This window comes from Callorhinchus milii, unplaced genomic scaffold, assembly GCF_018977255.1.
Source record: "Callorhinchus milii isolate IMCB2004 unplaced genomic scaffold, IMCB_Cmil_1.0 Scaffold1, whole genome shotgun sequence".
Classification (NCBI taxonomy): Eukaryota; Metazoa; Chordata; class Chondrichthyes; order Chimaeriformes; family Callorhinchidae; genus Callorhinchus; species Callorhinchus milii.
This window is the reverse complement of record NW_024704742.1, coordinates 69939126-69963071: the sequence shown is the minus strand read 5'-3', so window position 1 is coordinate 69963071 and position 23946 is coordinate 69939126. Positions and strand designations below refer to the sequence as shown.

The 23946-nt window shown below is 42.9% G+C and overlaps 1 protein-coding gene across 1 annotated transcript in view; it reads right to left on the bottom strand.

Annotated features, from left to right (window-relative positions):
- dnaaf9 (dynein axonemal assembly factor 9) overlaps nucleotides 1–23946 on the bottom strand; it is an 82505-nt gene that overhangs the window by 9888 nt on the left and 48671 nt on the right. The window contains exons 18-32 of the mRNA XM_007907964.2: nucleotides 22743–22813; nucleotides 20512–20562; nucleotides 19558–19645; nucleotides 18240–18343; nucleotides 13078–13224; nucleotides 12653–12741; nucleotides 11865–11966; nucleotides 10450–10567; nucleotides 9174–9262; nucleotides 6383–6541; nucleotides 5121–5246; nucleotides 3445–3482; nucleotides 2737–2872; nucleotides 1588–1674; nucleotides 482–588 (exon numbers count right to left, since the gene is read on the bottom strand). Coding sequence (XP_007906155.2) covers nucleotides 482–588; nucleotides 1588–1674; nucleotides 2737–2872; nucleotides 3445–3482; nucleotides 5121–5246; nucleotides 6383–6541; nucleotides 9174–9262; nucleotides 10450–10567; nucleotides 11865–11966; nucleotides 12653–12741; nucleotides 13078–13224; nucleotides 18240–18343; nucleotides 19558–19645; nucleotides 20512–20562; nucleotides 22743–22813 — 1512 coding nt within the window. The remainder of the gene's footprint in view (nucleotides 1–481; nucleotides 589–1587; nucleotides 1675–2736; nucleotides 2873–3444; nucleotides 3483–5120; nucleotides 5247–6382; nucleotides 6542–9173; nucleotides 9263–10449; nucleotides 10568–11864; nucleotides 11967–12652; nucleotides 12742–13077; nucleotides 13225–18239; nucleotides 18344–19557; nucleotides 19646–20511; nucleotides 20563–22742; nucleotides 22814–23946) is intronic.

The following is a 23946-nucleotide window of genomic DNA, read 5'->3' as shown; positions in this document are numbered from 1 at the left end:
CTACCTACCTGCCCGTACCCTCCGTTCCTCTGGCTCCGGTCTGCTCCACGTCCCCCGCCCCAACCGCCCTACCATCGGTGGTCGGGCCTTCAGCCTCTCAGCCCCCAGGCTCTGGAACTCCATCCCCCAGTGCCTTCGCCGCTTCCTCCCTTTCCTCCTTCAAGGCCGGTCTCAAAACCTTTCTCTTTGACCGAGCCTTCAGCTCCCCTCTCGACTCTCTTCCCCCTCCTCTCTCCCTCCCTTCCCTCCCCTCACCCTGACCATTTCCCCCTCCTCGCTCCCTCCCTTCCCTCCCCTCACCCTGACCATTTCCCCCCTGCTCGGGTCATGACCCAACTGTGCAGCGCCTTGGGACGTCCTCCTGACGTGAAAGGCGCTTTATATATGGAATCTTGTTGTTGTTGTTGTTGTTCTAAAGTCTTGAGCTCTGGAGGAGATAGCTTGAAAGCTGTCACTTCCACTTCAAGAGGCTGGAACAAACCTTTGCATTTTGTCGTGAATCTCGATCTATCGAGTGGACGGTTGAACCTGAGGCAGACTGACATCATCTGTGGGTAAACTGGCCCCGATCTGAACTTGCCGTCATACCTGAACAAGGGGCATGAAAGCACAGAACACACTTAGTAAATATAATTTTCTAGTATTTTTCTTTCAACTTAACGTAAAAGTTAATTTAAACTGTAAGCACCGATGATACCTTTGTGCAAAACTGTTCATAAAAATTACCTTTATAACACCCCTAACCTATGAAACTCTCTCCCTTTGCCAATCTGTCTGACCCTCGTTCTTTCTATCTTTAAGTCCTGCCTCAAATTCTACCTCTTTGAATGCATCTATCTCTACCTCATCCTCCTACCTTGCTCAATGTCCAAACTTGCCTCCTCTATCTTCTTCAGATACCACCTGAAGATGTTCCTCTTCGATCCTGCAAATGGTGACCTCCCCTCTCTCCTGGCTTGGTGTCAAATTACGCCACTGTTAAGCCAGCCACCCCATGTGAAGAACGCTGTCTAAATGCAAGTTGTTGTGGTTGTTCCTGTAAAGTGCTCCGAGATGTTACTCTACACAAAAGGGTGCTATCGAAGGTACTTTCGGTCATCTTTCCCCTCATGCTCTCAGCTCCCATGCCCTAGGTTGGTGCGCAGCTAGCAATGTCAAGCTCTTTCAGGCATCCTTCCAACGTAAAAACTGTTTTATATAAATGCAGGTTGTTACAGTACGGGTGGAAATTAATTCTTATTTTGGGTGGCTAAAAATCGATATTCATTAATTCATCCTAGACTGTTTCTTGTCCTGAGATAATCCTCTGGCAGAGCTTCTCCTCATTACCCACTGACACACTCTGAAGAATACTTAAACCAGATACCCTGCGTTATATATCCCAGACCAGTTGGTGTTCATAACTTAAGAAGCTCAAAAAGACGATTAAAACAGACATTATGAAACAATTTTTGGGGAATGCACATAACAAACACATGTGCACACACACACTTGGCTTTCCGTTTGTTTGCCCAGAATCACAATGAGTCATCAATAGCGTGATGAGTTACCATGATGAATTGGACTTTACACAAGGAAGGTACGTACCAGCCAGGAAACATCAAGTAGCGGGATCTCAACATGGGGGGCTCTGAGAAGCTGCTTTCAGACAGAACCATTTCCACATCAGCATTTCTGTAGTGTGTGGGGTGAGGAGTAAGGGGAAGGAAAAAGATATTGTGAAAGGAGAAAGGAGGGCACCTGGAGAGCAGGTGGTTCACTGATAATGAAATAAACATGTATAATACAGGCTTTACACATAAACAGCAACTTGAATTTGCAAATCATAATATTTCTTGCACTTGATACAGCGCCTCATCACATTGAGATGTCTCAAAGCGCTTCACAGAATATACTGTAAAGTGAATCGACTGTGTATTTTGTGGGCAGAATACGGCAGCCAATTGCGCACCAGTGTCCCACAAACAGTCATGAATTGAGTGACCAAATTATTATGTATTTTTTGAAGGGGTTATTGCCTCTTCATTATTATTAAACTTGCTCAACCTGGATTCCACAACTTTCTTAAAGGGAGGAGGGGGCTTATTCAAGCCATCAATGGACTTTATTACAGAGGTTAGCAAGCTTAATTATGAGTGTTGGCCCTTCACACAGGTTTCCGAACTCAGCAAGGTAAACTGCCGGTGGCAAGTCTTCAACTATGTTTCAATTCTGAAGCCGCACCACCCTATTATAAAGTGCACGGGGAAAAAAAACCATAGGAAATATGGACAGGAGGAGGCCATTCAGCCCGTCAAGCCCGTTCCTAACGCTCCGCGATGCTACCCTGCGTGGGTAGCATTTCAGAGGGAGCAATACAAGCACAAGTGTTGTTGTCCCACCAGTTTGTTGGATCTTTGCAGATCTAATCCCAATACTCCACCCTCTTACCATACCTCTATTCCCCAACCAACTACTAGGTGCTTTTCAGAACTCTTCCCAATGTGAAAGGTGCTATATCAATGTCGATGATATTGTATCATACCTACATCCAAACAGAACTAGTTGATCCCTTCAACTCGCTGCCTCCCTTGCCTTTTTCAAGATCCACCTCAAGACCTTGGTCTTCGAGCATATTTTCAACCATCCTCCCCTCCCCTCACCCCTGCACCCCAGCTTGGGTGCAAACCCTGGACTGTCCAGGGCCTTGGGATGTCCTCCCGACGTGAAAGGTGCTTTACAAATATATATTTGTACCTGGTCACTGCTCCCTTCTCTGCGAGAATAAAAGCCATGCTGGGGTTAGCGGTTCGAATCAGCTTCTGCAGTTGGATCAGAAGTGGGTGCCTTGGCTCGGCTGTCAAGTTTGTGAAAACCACATTGTTCACTAAGCCTACAGAAAGAGGGGGAGAAAAAAAACTGGAATGCTGAATATTATATTACATCTGTCTCATCCTGTTTCCTGGATCAGGCAGCCATTACCGAAGCATTAACTTGGTGGCTTAGCAGGTAAACACTCTGGGAGGGTTTCAGATTTAAGCCTCCTCAAAGGCACTTCGGTTTGGAAGGACAGTTTAATCCAATTGTAACCTGCCAGCCTTGGGCGTACCAAAAGGAATGTGACCCAACAATGGGAAAGACACACTATAGTTTGGAGCTAAAGTGCATTTTGCAAATGAACTTTTCATTCTGTGTCAGGAACTCCTATTGTAAATGGGGAATGAAAAGTCCTCTGGTTAAGAGTTAACCAACTGTGTTAAAGAGACCAAAATCATCAGTTTCATCTGTTTAATTTTCTGGACCAAAATGGACGCAACTAGTTAGAAATTGGCACAAATGCATGCCACAATAATAATGATGCTGAGATAATAATCCTTGCATTTGACTCGCACACACATATTAAAGCTACATGCATTAATCCACATCAAATCAGTGCTGTAGTCATCCCACATCTGTCACACATACCTTGAGAGCACTGATCCAAATATTTGGGGAAAAGGAACCTAGAAAGACAAAGAAGCAATATTAGCCGCGATAAAAAGCGAGCAAGATTGGGGAGGTCGCTCTCTGAAACTCCGTTCTGGCGTCTTGCAAATTCCTGCTTCAACCCCCTTCTCACCCCCTCCCTTCTCAATTTCAAAGCCTGTCTAAACACTTACCTCTTTGACTGCACTTTGGATCATCTCTCACTCGCCCCCTTCAGCTCCCTTCCGCTAGCTTGGGTGCCTAGCCATCTATATAAAGTCCCCTGAGACGTTCTCCTGACATGAAAGCTGCTATATAAATCAAAACTCCACTACCCGGATCCTCTTCTGCACCAAATCTCCATTTGCCTATCACTCCAGTTCTCACGGTACAGGGGTTGGGTCAAAGAGCAGGTAAATGAGACTGAAAGGATTGCTCAAAGGAGCCACCATGGACATGATGGGCCAAATGGCCATTTTCTGTGCTGTAAATATCTATGTTTGCCAGACTCCCCCGGCTCCCAGTGGATTGATTTCAAGGGGCAGTAAAGTCTCTCCTTCTAACTAAGGTTTCATTTTTACAAGGACTTGCCTTGCACCAATGCCCTGGTTTGCACTTGTGAGTTTGATCAATGAGGGCATGTTCTGGAGATCAGTTGTGAGACGCAATAATTGTTTGAAACTGGGAAAAGAAATTCCTGAACTGGTAAGGGAATAATCAAAGGTAGATTTGTGTTAATTAGGTATAGCTATAAATGCCACAAAGATATGGCATTTTCTGGTTAAGATATTTCTCAACATAGTATCAGTGTTTCTGTCAGTTTTGATGTCATCAAACACACACTGAGGTGAAGACAGTTATTTTCTAGGTCACCGGTGCTGAAATAATAATAATAATCCTTGCATTTGATATCACGCCTTTGAGACTTCTCAAAGCACTTCACAGAATATACTGTAAAGTGAATAGACTGTATATTTTGTGGGCGAAACTCGCCAGCCAATTGCACACAACAGTGTCCCACAAACAGTTGTGGATTGAGTGAACAAATTATTATATTTTTTTAAGGGATTATTTCCCACAGAAAACCCATCTGCCAATCGACTAACAACCGGGTACCTACTTACTGATCCAGGTAAACAGAAGTGTTTGGAGTAAGGACACTTGTCTAAGGTTTTGCTCTGCCCTGGAATCAAACCCAGGTCCTCTCACTTGCAAGACATGTGCTCTAACCTCTAAGATATAAAATGTACTAAAATCCCTGGAGGGATGCACCCTGCTTACCTAATTCCGGAACGTATCAAGTACAGGTTGGCAAGACCAATGACTTGTTTTGCTGAGGTAATGCTGATCAAATCTGCTAAAACCAAGAAGATTGTGAAACCCTTCGGGAGCTTCCTGTGACTTGTCCTTTTTACCTTAACAGGGCTGAGTTGACCTGTTATCAACAGTGCCCGAGAATACTGCAAACCCACCGGCTGAGGAACCGGATGATCGAGACCTTCACAGAGGGTGGACATGATTCTGACATTCCGTTGTCAAGCACTTCACATTGGAGCCACATCAGGCCCAAAGAGATCCCACTTACCTCCTGTTTCTCTCTGCCCCCACCTCCCTGAAGAAGCCTGCGGTAACTGAATGACACATCACAGCTGTGGGCTGACTTATATAAACAGTACCTATGGAGCATATATGAACACAGTGGGTCCACGCAGACAGTGATGGCGCCTATGACGAATGTGGTCTGAGCCTCAGGGTCTGGGTGGGTCTGAATGGCCTGCACAACATCGATGACATCCGTGTATCTGGCAGAAGGAGAAAAGTGAGGAGTGTGAACTGAAAACAAGATACAAGAACTGGAGCCACACCCTGATCACAGAGATGACACATTCAAGGGATGTGCCAATGTTCCCATGAGTGGTGCAATCACACAGCTTTTAAAAGCAACACTCAATCTTATCTGCTGGGCAATTTACACACTTAAAGCCATTTTTAGAAAAATACCTCTAAAAAGAACTGGTGCTACATCCACCTTCAAATGTCTTTTGCAATTTACAATCCAGTATCAAAGATTAAGTCAAAGTGGGGTGAACTTTCAAAGCATACAGCTTTGATGAAATTGTTTCAAAACTGTGGGTGAAAATTATAGACTTAGGTGAATTTAAACATTTGACAAAAAATAGTCCTGCACACTGGCACTAAAGATGATCAGAACTGTGGTTATGAAGGATAAGCAATAGAATGTGTAGTTACATGCTGACTCTATGCGTGTCCACTAATTGTATTACGTTGCGATATGGAAATGAGCTTGGTGCTACGATACCAGCCTTTTACCTCAAGAGAAGGTCCAAAGGATATAGTGTGAAGTGCACTGACTGCTTTATGGGTGAACAATTTTTGACCCAGCAAAACATCAATTAAACTGTGAGACAGAGCCTCAGTTTAATGACTCATCCCAAGGATGTTACTGTGTTATCTTAGATTATATGAGTTCCAAGTCTCGAGGTGGAGCCTGAACCCACATCCTTTTGACTCTGAGTTAGGATTGCTACCGATTGAGCCAGGTTGGCACACAGTAATAATAATCCCTCCAAAAAAACAAAACAATAATAAATTGGTTATTTTTCAATCCATGACTGTTTGTGGGAAATTGCTGTGCGCAATTGGCTCCCGCGTTCGCCCACAAATATACAGTCAATTCACTTTACAGTATATTCTGTGAAGCGCTTTGGGACGTCTAGAAGACGTGAAAAGCGCTATATCAAATGCAAGGATTATTATTATTATAGTCAGTCTGGCTCAGTGGTAGCACTCTCGCCTCTGAGTCAGAAGACTGTGGGTTCAACCACCCACGTTGGGACTTGGAATCAAATAGTCTAAGCTGACACTGCAATGCAGTGCTGAGAGTGTGTTAGAATGTCACTCGATTGTCACCGCTTACCCTGGTGTAACGATAATTATCCTGTTCTTTTTCCGCAGGTACGCACTCTGCCGAACCGTTCGGTTTCGCTGTGCTTCCAGGACACTGGAGAGGTAATGCTGAATCTGGCTGGCATTGAAGGTCTTGCATTTATCTGGTGCCTGCCGATATACCGACCACCTGTGAAACCAAAGGTCATTGAACGCATTGAAAAGCTTTCAAAACTCAGCTTCTGTGATGAGGGTTGAACTTGGAATGGAACTTGCCACAACTGGTGTCAGCCTGGCTCAGGTGGCACCTCAGAATCAGAAGGTTGTGGGTTCAAGCCCAGGCCTCACAGTAAAACCCTGCAAAACGCTTTGAATGTCTCGATGCAACATTACTGTATATAGAAAACCCACGTTAGACCAGAGTTGCAAAACTGTGCACAATTTTGGGCAACCCATTACAGGAAGGGTATTGAAACAATGGGAAAAAGTGCAACTTAGATTCACAAGGATTTTACCAGTGAGTTCAGGTCTAACGAGAGACGTGACGAAGTAGGGAATGCTCTGCTAGAGTTGAGAAGTTAATAATATTATGTAGAGATATTATCAGATAAATAGGGAAAGGATCAAGAGAACCTTTTAAGATGCAAGAAAAAAATGGAAAAGTAACACTGAAACTTCTCAGAGCACTTCACAGTAATTACTATCAACAACAAAACTTGTGATTACATAGTGCCTTTCACGTAAAGCAGGGTTAGAACCGGATGCCCTATTTGAGAAATGTCCGCAGAACCCATAGCAATATTTTTGTGTTTCCCTTCCAGAAACAACCTTTACGGGTTATGGAGAGAGCGGGTGGGCCAGATGAATTAGAGGTGGAGAATTAAATCGGCCCGTTTTCATTACAATTGGTCTGCCAGTTGATCACCCTGATGTGGGCCAACGCCTTGGGAGTCCTTCACAGGGATAGGGTTGGACACTGAGCATGGGGAAGTGAAAAAAGTAAAGGGAAGGGAGAGGCCATCGGCACGTTCAAAGAGGCAGCATTTGAGTTGGCCTTAAATACAATGCAATACAATTTACACTTATATTGCACCTTTCAGCGCCTTGGGACGTCCTCCCAATGTGAAAGGCGCCCTATAAATGTAATTTTTTTGTTGTTGTTGTTTCACGTTGGGAGGATGTCCCAAAGACAGAAAGAGAGGAGGCGAATGTAGAGTCTTATTTTTTGCAACTAAATACAGCACAATGTCCCACCAGCAGTCATGAGGTGAATAAACAATACTGATGTCTCAAAGCGCTTCACAGAATAGACTGTAAAGTGAATTGACTGTATATTTGTGGGCGAAACACGGCAGCCAATTGTGCACAGCAGTGTCCCACAAACAGTCATGGTTTGAAAATGACCAATTTATTATTGTTTGTTTTGGAGGGATTATTATTAGGTGTGTGGAGTAAGGAAACTTGCCCAAGGTTTCGCCCTCTGCTTGGAATTGAACTCAGGTCTCTCGCTTGCAAGTCGAGTGCTCTAACCACTGAGCTACAGCACTCCACGAGTTATAAAACATCTTTCCCGTCGGGAGGACATCCCAAGGCCCTCATGGCTTGCCGAAACACTGACACAGTGTTGTTCCTCAAAGCCCTTCACTCCAACAACAATTTGGATTTATATAGCGCCCTCCATGCCGGACGGCGTCTCAGAGCGCTTACAGAGCTTCTCTCACTTCAACACGTCATTGTTGTCTGTCGGAGGCCAGAGTTTCCCAAAAGTCAACGACCACATTGCATTGCTTCGAGCATAAGTTCAGTGTGTCCTTGTATTGTCCACCATGCTTTCTTCTGCCATCCACCAGTTTGCCATAAAGCACTTGCTTCGGCAACCTAAAAACTTGTCTATCCTAACGATTTGTCCAGCGCCACAGAGCTAAGCATTGATGATCATAGCCTCAATGCTGTCAGCACATTCCAGAACTTCACTGTTAGCGATATTGTTCTGCCACCTGATACAAAGTAAGGTGTGAAGGTGCCCTTGGTGAAAGCTTTCCAGCTGTTGAATGTGCGTTCTAAAGAGTATCCATGTTTAACATCCATACAGGAGATTGGGACGTCCTCCCGACGTGAAAGGCACTAAACAAATGTAATCTTGTTGTTGTTGTTGGTAAGGACAACCACCTTATAAACCTTCAGTTTAGTGGGTACCTTGATACCGAACACACTTAGACAGTCTTCTAAAGACCACGCTTGTTCTCTGCATGCGAGCCATTACTTCCTTATTGATCTTTGCATCATCAGATAGTACACTTCTAAGATAGGTGAAATTCCTTGACCGCATTCAATTCAGTTTTACTGGTAGTGATCGACGGTCTAACACACGGCTTCCCAGGAGCTGGATGATACATTACTTCTGTCTTCTTCTGACTAATAGAAGAAGAATAATAATAGGAGTTGCTAGTGGAAGCTGCAAATTTATCCATCATTAGCTGAAGATCTTCGGAATGCATCACAGGGGTGCAGTCATCAGCAATAAAACGTTCTTGTGTCATTTGTTTGGAGAGCTTAGTCGATGCTCAGAAATGACGGATTATACAGTTTCCCTGTATTGCAGATTTGTATCCCAACTCCTACCTAAAGGTGCTTCATCCAGCATAGATGCATAAAAGATGTAGTGTAGAGTCAGTCTGGATGCGAGCTCAAGCTGTGACATGCGCCTAAAACCCACAGGCTTGATACCTAGAGGCGAGAATGCCGCCAAATGAGCCAAACTGGCACCTGTAGTCTCCACAACAAACTCAATGCCCTCACAAAACAACACGTTTGGTACCAACCTTCCAAGCTCTTTGTTCACGTTAACCATGAAGCTGCAAAGCTCTTCCTTGTAGCTGCCAGGTAGACCAGTGATTATTGTGATTACCATCTGAAACAAACATGCAAAGTCATAAAAAAAAGTATAGTTCTGGGAAGCTACAACAGGTCAGCTGGCAAATGGAAGAAAAAGCACGTTTCAGGCAATATCTTATAACAATAAATAATAATCTTTGCATTTGATACAGTGCCTTACCATGTCATTGAGGCGTCTCAAAGCACTTTACAGGATATACTGTAAAGTAAATTTACTGTATTTTATATATTCTGAAACACTTTGGGACATCCTCCCACATTATATTATACTACATTATAATATTTATAATATATTATTATACTAATACAACGGATGGAATTTTGCATTTGTCTTTCAGAAGGACATCAAGGCAATATAGTGGATGCTGAAGAGATTTACGAGTGGTTTGACTTATGAGACTGGAGGAACTGGGAATTTTTCTGCTGGAACAGAGAATGTTGGGGATTGACCTGATCAAAGTCAATAGGCAGAAATTATTTCCACTGGTTGGTGAGTCAATGACTAGAGAGCAACAATTTAAGATAGTAAACCAGCAAATGAGGTTAGGGGAGGAATTTTCACACAGAATTAGATATGGAATGCTCTGCTGGGACTCGTGGTTGAGGTAGAATCCATGTTGGCTTTCAAAAGGGAACTAGATAAATAATACTGATCATAAACCTTGCATTTGATACAGAGCTTTATCGGGTTGTTGAGACATCTCAAAACGCTTGACAGGATACAATAGAAGATTACATTTATAAAGCGCCTTTTACGTTGGGAGGGTGCCCCAAGGAGCAGGATTAGGATCCAAGCGGTGGGGGGGGGGTTAGGATCAGGGAGGGCAGAGGACAGTCAGTGTAGGAGGGTAGAACGGTCGAATACCAATATTCCTGGCATTTGATACAGAGCCTTATCACACTGGCATGACAACAGCAACAATAACCTGCATTGATATATATATATCTATATATATTTTATATTTTTTTCATCCTGCTGCCCTCCACTCCACTTAAGTTAAACCCCCAGTTCAGGTGCAAACCTCAACTGTCCAGCGTTCTGGGGTGTCCTTCCAATATGAACGATGCCATACAAATATAATTTTGTTGTTATATAGCGACACAGAACGCTGCTGTTGGAAAGGACATCCCAAGGTTTCACAGGCAGAGGTTTGGAGTCCCCAGAGCCACAGTGCACGAGCAGCATTAAATGCCTTTCATTACCTTGTTCTGCCCTTCGCTGAGGGATGGACTGAACTTTGGCCGTTGGAGCAGTGTAAACAGGTCGGCTCTTCTCACAGGCTCATTGCTCACGCTGCTCACAGTGAAATGCTGTAAAAACCTGAGGGAAAGACATTTAAAAACAGGAGAATTTAGGTCCACACATTCGGGTAGAGAGTCCATTTCTAGGTCTCGATTTAATTTATGTATGTAGCATTTCAGAACGCCCAGAATTTTTACAAATTCTTAAATGCATCGTGCCATGACCTGTTTTGCCTTCCCCCCCCAACTCCACAACATTGCCCGTCTCCGCCACTGCCTCTCCCCTCAAGCCGCCGAGATCCTCATCAATGCTTTCATCATGTCCTATACTAACGTCCTGCTCCCTGGATTTCCCAACTCTCCCCTCCACAAGCTGCAGATTGTTCAAAACTCTGCAGCTCGTATCCTCTCCCGCATCAAGCTCCAGGAGCCGATCACCCCCTCACCTGGTTTCACTGGTTCCCCATCCCTCAGAGAATCCAGTTCAAAATCCTCGTTCTCACCTTCAAAGCCCTCCACGGTCTTGCTCCCCCAAACCTCTGTAACCTCCTAACCCCATATCAGCCTGTCTGCTCCCTCTGCTAGGCGGACAGCTGTCTGCTGCAGGTTCCCCGCACTTCCTGCCCCATCGATGGCGGTCGGGCATTCAGCCTCTCTGTCCCCCCACTCTCTGGAACTCAATCCCTCCACCTCACACCTCTCTTGCCTCCTTGAAGTCCTGTTTAAAGACCTTTCCCTTCGACTGTGCCTTTGGCCACCCTCCCTCCCCGCTGCCTTCCACCCCTCTTAACCCCAATTTCCAGCTCAGGTCCAAAACCCAATTGTCCAGCACCCTGGGACGTCGCTCCGACGTGAAGGCCGCTATACAAGTGTAATTTATTGTTATTGTTCTCTTTTAAAGCCCTTCATAGTCTTGCCCCTCCCTACCTCTGTGACCTACTAAAACGTTACCAACATGTCCGCTCCCCCTGCTCCACATCCCCACCCTGCTCTCGCTGCCTTTGATTGGTCTGGCCTTCAGTCTTTCTGCCCACGCTCTGGAATCCATGCCGGAGCCCCTCTGCCTCACCTCTCCCTTGCCTCTCAAGGCCCATCTCAAGACCTTCCTCTTTGACCGTGCTTTCAGTCAACCTCCCAATCCCTTGCCTTTCCCTCTTTTGATTCCAACCCCCAATTTAGGTGGAAACCCAGCGCCTTGGGATGTCCTCCCGACATGAAAGGCGCTACACAAATGTAATTTATTGTAAATTTTGAAGCCCGCTTTCTACAAGTTCCCTTTCCTTAGCAGCTACAGAAGTAGCAGTGATGGACGGCCAGATATTGAAAACACAATAAATAATTTGATAAAAATGTGGTGAAATAAAAGGAAAACTTACACGTCAAGTTCCGGGAGGTTAGCACAGATGACTTTCAGAAGGCTTGAACCTTCATCCATTGGTATAGACCTGACCTCAAAGAGCTTCTGCAGGTCAAAGTGTCTATTGGGAAGAGCACAACATTCAAGGATTACACTGAAATGCAGTGTCATGTTAGCGGCACTTTATATAAACATTTTAAAAAAAGGAATATTATTTCAGTAGGATTGAGAGAATTCCTGAACTTTATTATTGCCCATCATTACATAAGTCAGGTAAGATAAGCAAGATTTCCTTGGGGCTGAACTGGCTCCAAGATGACATGCTTGGCAATGGAATGTCGGAATCAAGCCCACCCTCTAGGGCGGTTTCTAGTCTAGTTCCTGAACAAGGTGAATCCGCAGTATATCTAGGCACTGCTGATGACAGTACAGCCAGTCTGGCTCATCAGCAGGAATTGGAGGGGCAGACCAGTCACTGGGGGCTGGGATTTGGCGACAAATATAGTTACTCCATTTCACAGTAAATCCTGTGAAGCGCTTTGAGACGTCCTTCTGACCTGATAAGGCGCTTTTCCAAATGCAAGGATTATTATTAGTGTTATTATGGAGTCCCACGGTCTTAACTTTAAGACCAAGGCTTTAAAATTTAAGATTAGGCAGATTTTTGGAAGATTCTTAAATTTAGTCGTAATTTAGAAGCAGGTTTCCAAATGGCGGAGATGTCTCAAAGCGCTGCACAGGATATACTGTAGTGGTGCGACTGTGTGAATTTACATATTCTTGATCAAGACGTAGCAACCTACTTACAGCCTTTGCTGCTCCTCCGTCAGATGATTAATCTGACACATTTTTAATGCAATCCCAGAATCTCCCATCTGTTGCCACAGAGTCAGCACCTGAATGGAAGAGCAGAACCAATTTTTAGGTGAAAAAGAAATCACTAATGCTGAATTTGTCTTGAGGTAGCAAGGGTATGACAAAACAATGAAAGAACAGAAAAGATTTATTGGTATATTACGAGGTGGGCACACATCTCTCTAAACGTCCACCTACAAGCATTCTCTCTAATTGCACACTTGTGCGCTCATTTCTCTATGCTCTTGCGCAGGTTTGTCTCCCTATCGGGGGGAATAATGGCACAACTAAAAAATTTTTTGCCGACTTTACAACTCTGCTTATGTTGCCAATGAGGACAAGCGGACACACTAACAGACTGGAACTACTTTGCTTACCTTGGAGTAAAACAATTTGTAGATTTTGGATCTTGGCATGAGAGTGAAGATCAGGCAGTTTGTTGCAGAGTGTAACTGAATGGGCAGATGTGGAAGGAGCGATTCTTTGTACTCAATAATAAGTGTGACAACAACACCTGGTGAATCCTGTGTTTGTCAAAAAAAAACTCATTAGTTACAACATATGGGCTACAAGAATCGAGGTCAAAGTGTCCTGAGTCAGTTTATGGAACAGGATGATTGCCAGGGCAATGCAACAGTTGCCTGTTTTGACCCAATGAAAGTATTGAATGACAAACGTAACCAACAAAATGTCTAAATATAATCCCATCTGTTAACCGCAACCATAGGGTTGCTCTCCTTCATGGGTGAAATACACCAGTCTTATCCTTAAGATTGTGTGGAATATCGGAAAAATTTGGAACCATCTTCCTCAGGTTGTGGAACATTGCTGTGTGTAAATCGGCTGCTGTTTGCAACCTATAAAATACATAGGTACACTTTTCAGAAAACTGTAAGGAGCTATGAACCATTTAGAGATAACATGGTGCCACATCAGTATTATTATAGTAGATCTTTTTAACACCTGTAGGAAATCGGTTTCCAAATCTATACTGAATTCAAGAATCTTCCAAAATTCTGTGCAATTTTAAATGTTAAAGCCTTGGTCTTAACACTAAGACCGTGGGACTCAATCGTTTTAAATCCCCGACTAAATCAATATTCACAATCTTCCCTCCAAACAATTGCCAGAAAAAATTATTGGACAGAAAAAAAATTACTTTTTTACTGGTCACTTAATCCTGTTTGTGGGTCACTGCTGGGTGAATTGGCTCCTGGGTTTTACTCACAAAATATATAGTCAATTCACTTTACAGTATATTCTGTGAAGGTTTTGAGACACCTCGAAGACGTGCATCAAATGCAAGGCTTATTATTGTTGTTGTTAATTTTGAAGCCCGATTATTATTATTATTATCAAGAAGGTAATTTGGCCCAGTGTCTTCTCTAGATCTTTTAAGAGCAATCCTTTCAGTCCCGATAACCTGCCTTCCGCTCGCCCTCTCCCCCACCAAATACCAAATACTCCATTTCAAATATCGATCAGGAGTCCTGTAGCTCAGTGGTTAGAGAACTCGCCTCACAATCGAGAGACCTGGGTTTGATTCTCGGCAGCGCGAAACCTTGGGCAAGTTTCTTTACTCCACACGCCTAATAATAACCCCTCAAGAAAAAAAACAATAATAATTTGGTCACTTCAATCCACGACTGTTTGTGGGACGCTGCTGTGCGCAATTGGCTGCTGCGTTTTGCCCACAAATATATTGTCAATTCACTTTTTAGTATATTCTGTGAACCCCTTTGAGATGTCTAGAAGACGTGAAAAGAGCTATATCAAATGCAAGGATTATTATTATTATAGCTATAATCTACTTTTGAAAGCTAATACAGATTCTGCTTCAAACAAGGATTCCAGCTGGGCATTCCATATCCTGACCACTCTGTGTGAAAAAAATTCTATCCCCTGCATTTGCCAGTCTCAACTCTTTTGTTAGTTGGACTGAGGGAATACAATATATATATAAAATATATATATATATATATAAAAAAATATATATAGGAGCTTCTCATGAAACAGCACTGACGATTATTTGAGGATTTCCCAAGGAAGATCGGGTAAACTGTGAGGGGCCCCAACTTTATGGGCTGTGAAGCAAATACACAATAGAACAAAGATTTTTTTTAAAAAAGGCGAAATCTGTTTTCTACTTAGTAGGCATTTCACTTGGGAGTAATGAGAACCTCATTTATAGATGCCCTGCAAGGCTATAGCATCACACTGCCAGATGTTTGGAGTTTGTTGAGATGCAAACGATAGCTTTTACAAGTTAATATTTTTTCATTAACTATTTCTCTGCTTCCATTTTATATGAGCTCAGAACTTGCGGTACAGGGAGAAGGAATACAGGGAGAAAGAAACTAGATTTTTTTTCAGTTATTGTGTGGCTTAAATTTGTTACAGTGTCTCATTCATGTTAATAGTAGCCAATTTGCAAAGAGCATTGTCCCACAAAGTTTCTCAGAGTCTTGGGACATCCTCCCACCGGGAAAGTCGCTATATAAAATCTGTTGTTGTTTCTTTACTCAATCTTACAAACAACAGTTTACATCAACAACAGTTTGCACTTACATAGCACTGCAGCTCAAAGCCAATCTCCAAGGGGAGACAGTACAGGTATATGGATGAGAGTTCATTCCAGTGGAGGAGCTTGAATCAGTGATTCGATTTGTAGGGTTCTATGAATGGGTTTCTACCATATGCTTATCAGAGACACTTGGCAATGAAATGGTAACCATGCACTCTGCCAACCAATTGGCCAGATGTTGTCCAGACTCTGTCATGCCTTGCCTTCGCATGTAGTGTTCCTGCATGAAGGGCACTATACAAATGCAAGTCATTGTTGTTGGTACCATCCCAAAATAACACAAGCGTTGCAATATTCCATTATTCCGTTCATTCTGGGCTACACAGAGGGTGTTGAGTGTTCGGAAAGCTTTACCACAAATGAGCAATGAAGCCGAGGCAGTGTCAGATTTTAACAGTGAATTGAAGGAAAATAATACGTATAGAAAATGAAAGGGCCTGGGGTCATGATTGACAATAAATTGAAGTTCTCTCAACAATACTCTGTTGCAGTGAGTAAAGCTAACCAGATGTTGGGATGAATCAAAAGATCAATAACAAGCCGAAATAATGGGGTAATCCTGCCACTGTATAAATCATTGGTGAGACCATACTTAGAGTACTGTGTAAGTTCTGGTCACCGCAATACAAAAAAGATATTGGAGAAATCGAGAGGATACAGAGGAGGGCAACCAAAATGATTGAGGGAATGGAAGGACTGGATTATGAGGAATGCCTAAGTAAATTGGGCATATACACACCGGAAAAGAGAAGATTGAGAGGCAACATGATTGTTGTTGTTATGATTCTAAAGGAGCAAGACAATATATATCATGACAGGCTGTTTCAACTTGTCCAGAATAATAAAACCAGAGGCCACGGCCTGTAATTGAAGGGGGGGACATTCAGAACAAATCTACGCAAACACTATTTCAGTGAGCGAATAGTGAACCTGTGAAACGAGCTCTTTAGGGAACCAGTTGAAGCAGTAAGTGTTGATTCTTTCAAACACAGATTAGATAGTTTTCTTTTAGGAAATAACATTATGGGATATAGTACATAGGCAGATTGGGACATATGTACATGTGACCACCAGGAAGGTGGAAGGCGAAATAGATGGACCTTGGTCTTTTTTCGTCTAGCATTTCCTATGTTCTTATAAGCATTTCACAGAATAACAGCATTGAAGGTCGCAGAGGAATGGGTTTAGATTAAACAGAGTTAGCACCAGCATGGAGAGGATGGGCCAAATGGTGTTTTTGTGCGCTGTGAACATTCTTTAGATTTTAGGAAGAGGGATACACCTTAATAATAATAATAATCCTTATATAGTGCCTTAATCACGTCGTTGAGAGGTCTCAAAACTCTTCACAGAATATACTGCAAAGTGAATTCACTGTATTTTGTGGGTGAAACGCGGCAGCCAATTGCTCACAACAGTCATGGAATGAGTGACCACTTTTTTTTTGTTAAGCGATCAATAGAAAAACTGGATGTTGAGCTGTGCAAAGGTCTAATTGGTTAAGGCACCATTTGGTGCAAAGTTGGCCAGACAAGTCAACTGGGAGTTCATAAACTTGAATCCAGGTTCAAGTCGGAGAAAAAACTTGGATGCATTTTTTTTATAAAAAAGAAACTAATTGCACTGTTAGTCTTCAGACGTGATATGAAGATGGGCAAAGAGGCCGCAAGGCAGGTGAGGCACTTGGCCACGGGAGTCAACGCAGGCAGAATTTAAGAGCTGTCCGTGTTCCCTCAAGACCATAGTACATTGTGAAAAGAATCGCCTGGGACAAAAATAGTCTTTATTCAACATTGCACTAATGGCTGCTGACACGGAGCATAGCAGGAAATAAAAATATTCAAAGCAATTCTGAACAGGAACAATTACACAATGACAGTTGGGCTCAGTTGCCAAGGATTTTTCTTTTGTCTCAGCAGATTTTTTTTTGTATGTGGGGGACAAGCATTAAACAATTTAAAGAATTAAATTAAACAAAAAAACTGATATTAAACAATTTAATCTTTCATTGAGTGCGCCAAAACAAACAAAGCAGATTCCGCTTATTGTCACTTTCGTTTTTCCAGCCGAACACTTAACAATAAGTGTTAGTGAAGAGAGGAGACTTTCATGCCAAGCGGATGGTTTCCAAGAGGGAAAATGTTTCAATATCAACCATTTGGTAATAAAGTTAGCAGTACGCATCTTTAATTAAATAACTAAATCAATGTTTATGGAAGCCTTCTAAAACTAAAAAACAATATAATGCAAAATTACACTTATTCTCACGTCGCAAGGCGCTTCACTGGATTCACTGTAAAGTGTAGTGACTGTTTATTTTGCAGGTGAACTTGGCAGACAATTTGTGTACAGCAACATCCCACAAACAGGCATGAAGTGAACGATCAAATTTTATTTGTATAATGACCAATGGGTTAGATTTATACATGCTTTTCAGTCACAATTGTGTGCGAAGTGAATTAAACAGGACAGTTACATAGTACCTTTCAGCTAAATATTTCCCCAAAGGAGCAAGACTCAATCAATGGAGAGTTGCAATGATAGTAATAATAATCCATGCACTTCATATAGCGCCTTATCACATCGAGCTGTCTCAAAGCACTTCACAAGATACAGTGTAAAGTGGATTGACTTTGTGTTAACATCTTACAAACAGTAATGGAGTGAGTGACCAATTTTATTTGGGGAATGTTGGTCAGAACACCGGGAGAGAGAAACTTCCTATCTTTACTGTCCACCTGCACAGGCATAGATGGTGTGGGGCCTAGGTTTAGCGTCTCATCCAAAGGATGGCACCTCCGACAATGTACTGCATTGGAGTGTCAGCTTAGACTCTGTGATTCCAGGTCCCAAAGTGGGCTTGAACCCACAACCTTCTTTCTCAGAGGTAAGAGTGATTCCACTGAGCCAGACTGATGCACACTGACCCACTCCTATTGAACCTAAAGCACTTACCCCGTCATAACATTTGAGTGCAGTCATATGATTCTTTGAAACTGTGAAGCTCCCGTAACGAGGATGAACAAAGAGAACTCCTTCGGACAAGATGAACAATTTACCTGAAATTAAAATAGGCAATAATTCATCAACAGATCAACTTCCCGTGCATTGCCTTCCCATGCTTCTCCTCCTTCCCCGAGGCAGTACCGTTGCTACTATGCAGCTCAATCTGGACCGTCTGCCAAGAAGCACCTGTCCTTCATGCCTGAATTTATACCAATGAAAGTTAGTGGGTGACCTGTACATGCCCGCTCCGCACAGCTAACTCAAGACTTGCTGCACGTCCTCCTGCCCCACCCCGCGCCACATTGGTGGCTGAGCTTTCCGATTCTACGATTCTGACCTCTGGAACTCTCTCCTTCAACCCCTCTGTCTGGCCCCATTCGTCTTCAAATCCTGCCTTGAAATCTCTCTTTAATGGCGCTTATGGTCGAAACCTTAGGCAAGTTTCCTTACTCCACATGCCTGTTTACCTAGCAGCTAATCAGAACCCGGATGATTATAGTCGATTGGCGGATTGCTTTCCATGGGTAATAATCCCTGCACCCCCAAAAATAAATAATTTGTTCGCTCAATCCACAACTGTTTGTGGGACACGACAGTGCACAATTGGCTGCTGCATTTCACCCATAAAATACACAGTCAATTCATTTTAAAATATATTCTGTGAAGCGCCTCAACTTCAAGGATTATTATTATGCCTCCTATTTCCCCCTTCTCTCCTTTTCGGTGTCCATCCATGCTCCTGTAAGACTCTCTGAGATGTTATTCTACGCGTTATTCTATGTTATTCTACTAGTGTTGATCTGACAGTGAGACTTCTCACAGCAAAATGCTATTTGAACTCAATATTGAACATCAGGAATGGGATTCCTGGCTGGATCTTTGCGTTCTTAACCCCAAAACACTGAGGTCAATTATGGATCTCCCTTCCCTTTTTAAGCAATGAGGTCTTTTGTGGGCGAAACATGGCAGCCAATTGCGCACGGCAGTGTCCAGAAGCAGTCGGGGATTCAGTGATCAAATTATTATTATTTTTGAAGGGATTATTACCCCGGAAAGCGATCCGCTAATCAACTAATAACCAGGTTCCTACTTATTGCTAGGTAAACAGAGGCGTGTGGAGTAAAAAAACTTGCCTAAGGTTTCACCTTGCCCAGAAATCAAAGCCAGGGCCTCTCGCTTGTGAGGTGGGTGCTCTAATCAATACGCTACAGGATCAAGAATTTAGACAACAGCTCAACTGCAGCTGAGCAAACAAGCAAATGGTTACCTTCTTCTGGTCTGGACACTGAATTGCCAGAATGAACAAAGGCTGTGTCCCCTCCGGCAAGCAAAGTGCCAAGGAAATTGTTGTCATCCTGAAAACACAGAAAGAGCTCTATAACATTCTCTAAAAATAGTCAGATTCCAGCAGATGTATTAAGGACATATAAAAATTTAAGTCACACAAGCACATGTGGAAGGTCATTGTTTATAGATTCAAATCTCTGAAAATAGCTACACATGTTGATAAGGCCGTATTAAAAAAGGCCATTGGGGTTTGGGGCTTTATATCTAGAGAGAGTCTAAAAGTGAGGAGGTGATGTAGAATTTGTACAAATATTTGTTGGATCACATTTGGAGTATTGTATTCAATTCTGGTCTCCACACTACAGGAAGGATACAGCAGTGATGGAAAGAGTACCGTGCAGCTTTACGAGGATAATACCAGGGTTGGCAGGTTATTGATATCAGGACAGACTGGATAAGTTAGGCCTTTCATCACTAGAAAAGATACGTTTAAGAGGGACCTAATATGAGGGAGAGGGAATAGAACGGTATGGGAGCAGTAAGGAGCGGGTGAAGACTTGTGTGGAGTATAAACACTGGCACGGACTGGTTGGACCAAGTGGCCGGTTTCCATGCTGTACTTTTTTCTTAACCTTTATAGATTCCACTTTAGGTTAAATACTGGGTGTATTTAAATATATTGGGGATATACTCTCTAAAATTAGGTAAGTAGGGTGCATCCCTCCAGAAAGAGAGTGCTGTGTCCATTCCAGACACGAGGAAATTTCCATGGATAGGTGGTGATATATGTGGAACTGTCAGCCTAGTTTGATTACTCTTAAGTACAGTGATAGGTTTCCGCAGGTGTCAGACACGAGGCTGACCAAAACAATGTGCGCCATAAATCATCAATGGAATTTTACAGTGGCTCTTGGCTAAAAATCAAAAAAATTACCTTTATGGTGTGTTGTGCTTCTTCAGAACGTTTCACTTCAAGATCCTCAACCTTAGGAAGCAAAATGATAATTTCTAAGATAGCAACACAACTTCGCCCAGTAGACTACGTGAAAGAAATCTTCACAATAAGGCACAGGCTATAGGAATAATCAAGTGACTATTATTAATCACTTATTAGTAACACCTAAGCAGCCTCCATTCTTTGCCATTCCCTAGGCTAGGGAGGCTGACTGACAAGACCAACTAATGCAGCTCATTCCCAAACAACCCCCTGAAATGTGGCTCTTTTCCTTGATTGTTAAAGCAACTAGATTTACTGCCGAATGTTTATAGACTTTTCCAGAAGGGATTTCCCTGTAAAGTGGTATCCCAGGCATCACTCTGGCCCCCTGAAACAGCTACACTCAGTGACTTGCAATGCGTTTCCAGCAGGAGGTTCCTCCAGGTTACCAAATGGATGGATTTCCTACGGTGAAAGTTAGTTTTGGCAAATTAAATGTCAGCTCACATAATAAAAAAACTCCAGCAAGCAACATGCAGAGTGGACAACTCCATCGAGCATTACCCTGCCAGAAAGGTGTTATTTATTACCCTCTGGAACTCCCTGCCTCAATCCCTCCAACTTGCCCCCTCTTTGCCCTTTTCACATCCTCTTCGACCATCCTTACTGTCACCTGCCGTCTCTCCCTGGCTCAGCATCAAACTATACCATTATTAAGTGCTCCGAAACTGTATCACATGAAGGGGCTGTATACATGTAAATTGTTGTTCTTTCTGGATTTTTTAAGAACTAACCACAAGAAAGCACATTTTTGGATCCTCTTTTAAGCCCCAGAACACGTGATTCAGATTGTGGTGACCGCACCCGGTAAATGCAGTTACTTTTCATGAAAAACAGGTGTTTAAGATTTTAAGACGCTCCCAGTTTAAGAGCAATTTATACAGAGACATTATGTTATGTTACATTAAATGTATTCTGCACTTGAAAAGCTAGAAAATCGAACTGATCGACTCAGGATTAACGCTTTGACAATAATAATCCTTGATTTGATATAGCGCCTGATCAAGTCTTCAAGTCGTCTCAAAGCACTTCACAGAATATACTGTAAAGTGAATTGATTGTATATTTTGTGGGAGAAACGCAGCAACCAATTGTGCACAGCATTGTCCCACAAACAGTTGTGGATTGAGTGACCAAATTATTATTTTTTTTGAAGGTTTATTACCCCTGGGAAAGTGACCCACCAATTATCTCACAACTGGGTTCTTACTTACTGCTAGGTAAACAGAGGCATGTTTTGCCCTGCATGGGAATTGAACAAGGATCCTTTCGTTTGTGAGGCGAGTGTTCTACCACTATCCTACAGGACTCCAAGACAAATAAGATGTGAACTCTTTACAGGTTTGCCCTAAAAATGGGCCAGGAGTTAGCTGTACGACCGTAGTGTTAGCAGCTGCTTTCTGAGGTCAGTTCTAAGCCAAACAAGTTTTATCACTTTAAACTGGAGTGGATTCTCAACACTTAGTACATTGTTAGCTCCAGGAGAATATCTTCTTGTGCCAATTGTTTCCTGCAAACTGAGCCTAATCTGGTGGCTCTTCATGGATACATATCCAATCCCTCCAAAAAAAATTGGTCATTTTCAATCCACGACTGTTTGTGGGACACTGCTGTGCGCATTTGGCTGCCGGGTTTCGCCAACAAATATAGTCAATTCACTTAACAGTCTATTCTAGAAGACGTGAAAAGCGCTATATCAAATGCAAAGATTATTATTATTATATCCAGAGCAAATATTCAAGGCACCAAAATTCCTCACTCATTGGATCTTGACAGTAAATTAGTGCCAGCCTAGCTCTTGGTAATATTGTTGCCTCTGTCAGCAACAACAAATTACATTCATACAGCGCCTTCGTGTCGGAGGACGTCCCAAGACGCTGGACAGCGAGGATTTGCAAGGGTTTACACCCGAGCTGTGGGCTGGAGTCAAGAAGGTACTGGGAAGATGACCAAAAGCATGGTCAAAGAGGAAGAGACGAGGGGCTCCAGGATGGAGTTCCAGAGGGTGGAAAGCCTAAAAGCCTTCTTGCTTCTGACCAGAGAATTTCCTACAATAACAACACATTGGAATTATATAGCGTTCTTTGCGCAGAGCGGAGTCTCATCTGAAATCCCAGGGTCTAAAAAGCCCAGCCTCTTTTGCTGAAGCACTACACACTGGTACTTACCAGCCAGGAGACATAGCGAGGCACAATGGCTGTGAGGATAATGAAGCTGCTGTCTGGAGACACAGTGCCATCTATAGAGGAAAGAGAGAAATAACCTATTTATTACTCAACCCATTTGGTCTCTTTTTTTAAAAAAAAGCTCACTTTACTTACATAGAACATAGGAAATGCTAGATGAAAAAAAAAATCAAGGTCCATCCAGTTCACCTTCCAGCATCCTGGCAGTCGCATGCACATATCATGTCCTGAACTACTCATATGCTGTATCGCAAAATATTTGCTAAAAGAAATTATCTAATTTGCATTTGAACAAATCAACACGTTCTACTTCCAAGAAAGCACGTTCCATAGATTTACCACTCTCACTGATGTAGTGTTTCCACAGATTTATTTATTCACCCCCCTTCAATCGCAGGACCTGTCCTCTCCTTTCACTTCACGAGGACAGCTCGAAGCATTTCTCAATGCTGACTGGGCACCTGACCAGGGTAGAGGGACGGATTGGAGCACCAAGAAGGTGGAGAGGGGAAAGATGACCGAGATACCTAATATTGCCAAAAAGTAGGCTATTACCTAATATTTGGTAGAATTTATTCATAATGAGGAATATATTGGCCTGAAAAGCTGCATAGGCAGAGAAGCAACCGGGATATTTAAAAGGGAGATGGATACTTGGGAAGTAAGGATATTTATAGTTGCAGGGAAATGGGAATCAATTATAGAATCAACTCCATGGCCTCCTCCCCTATTCCCAGCTACAGGTTAAAATACAACTTACATTTTACCAACCCTTGTAAGTAAGGCAAGCTTAGGAACACGAGTAGGCCATTCAGCCCCTGAAGACTGTTCAGCCATTCTATTAGATCATGGCTGAAGCAGGGCTCCTGCTCTGATAAGGTCCCCAGGCAACTTCTGGCTCAGGTGCTTCACCCTCTGCTCCCACTCCTACCGTTCCACCAAAAGTAGTGAGCTTCACTGGAAACTAAGTCTGAAGCTTTTTCTGCCTTGAATATCACAATGTCACAAGAGAAGTTCGGATGAAGGCTACTGATGCCTCATCCTTCCTGCATCTCCGCCCTATAGCATCAAGATGTTTCTTAAATGAGCCCCCAACTTCCTGGCCTCAAACCCTCTTTCTGGCAACCCTACTCCAGTCATCAATTACTGTTTGGGTAAAGAAATACTTCCCATTGTCTGTTCTGAA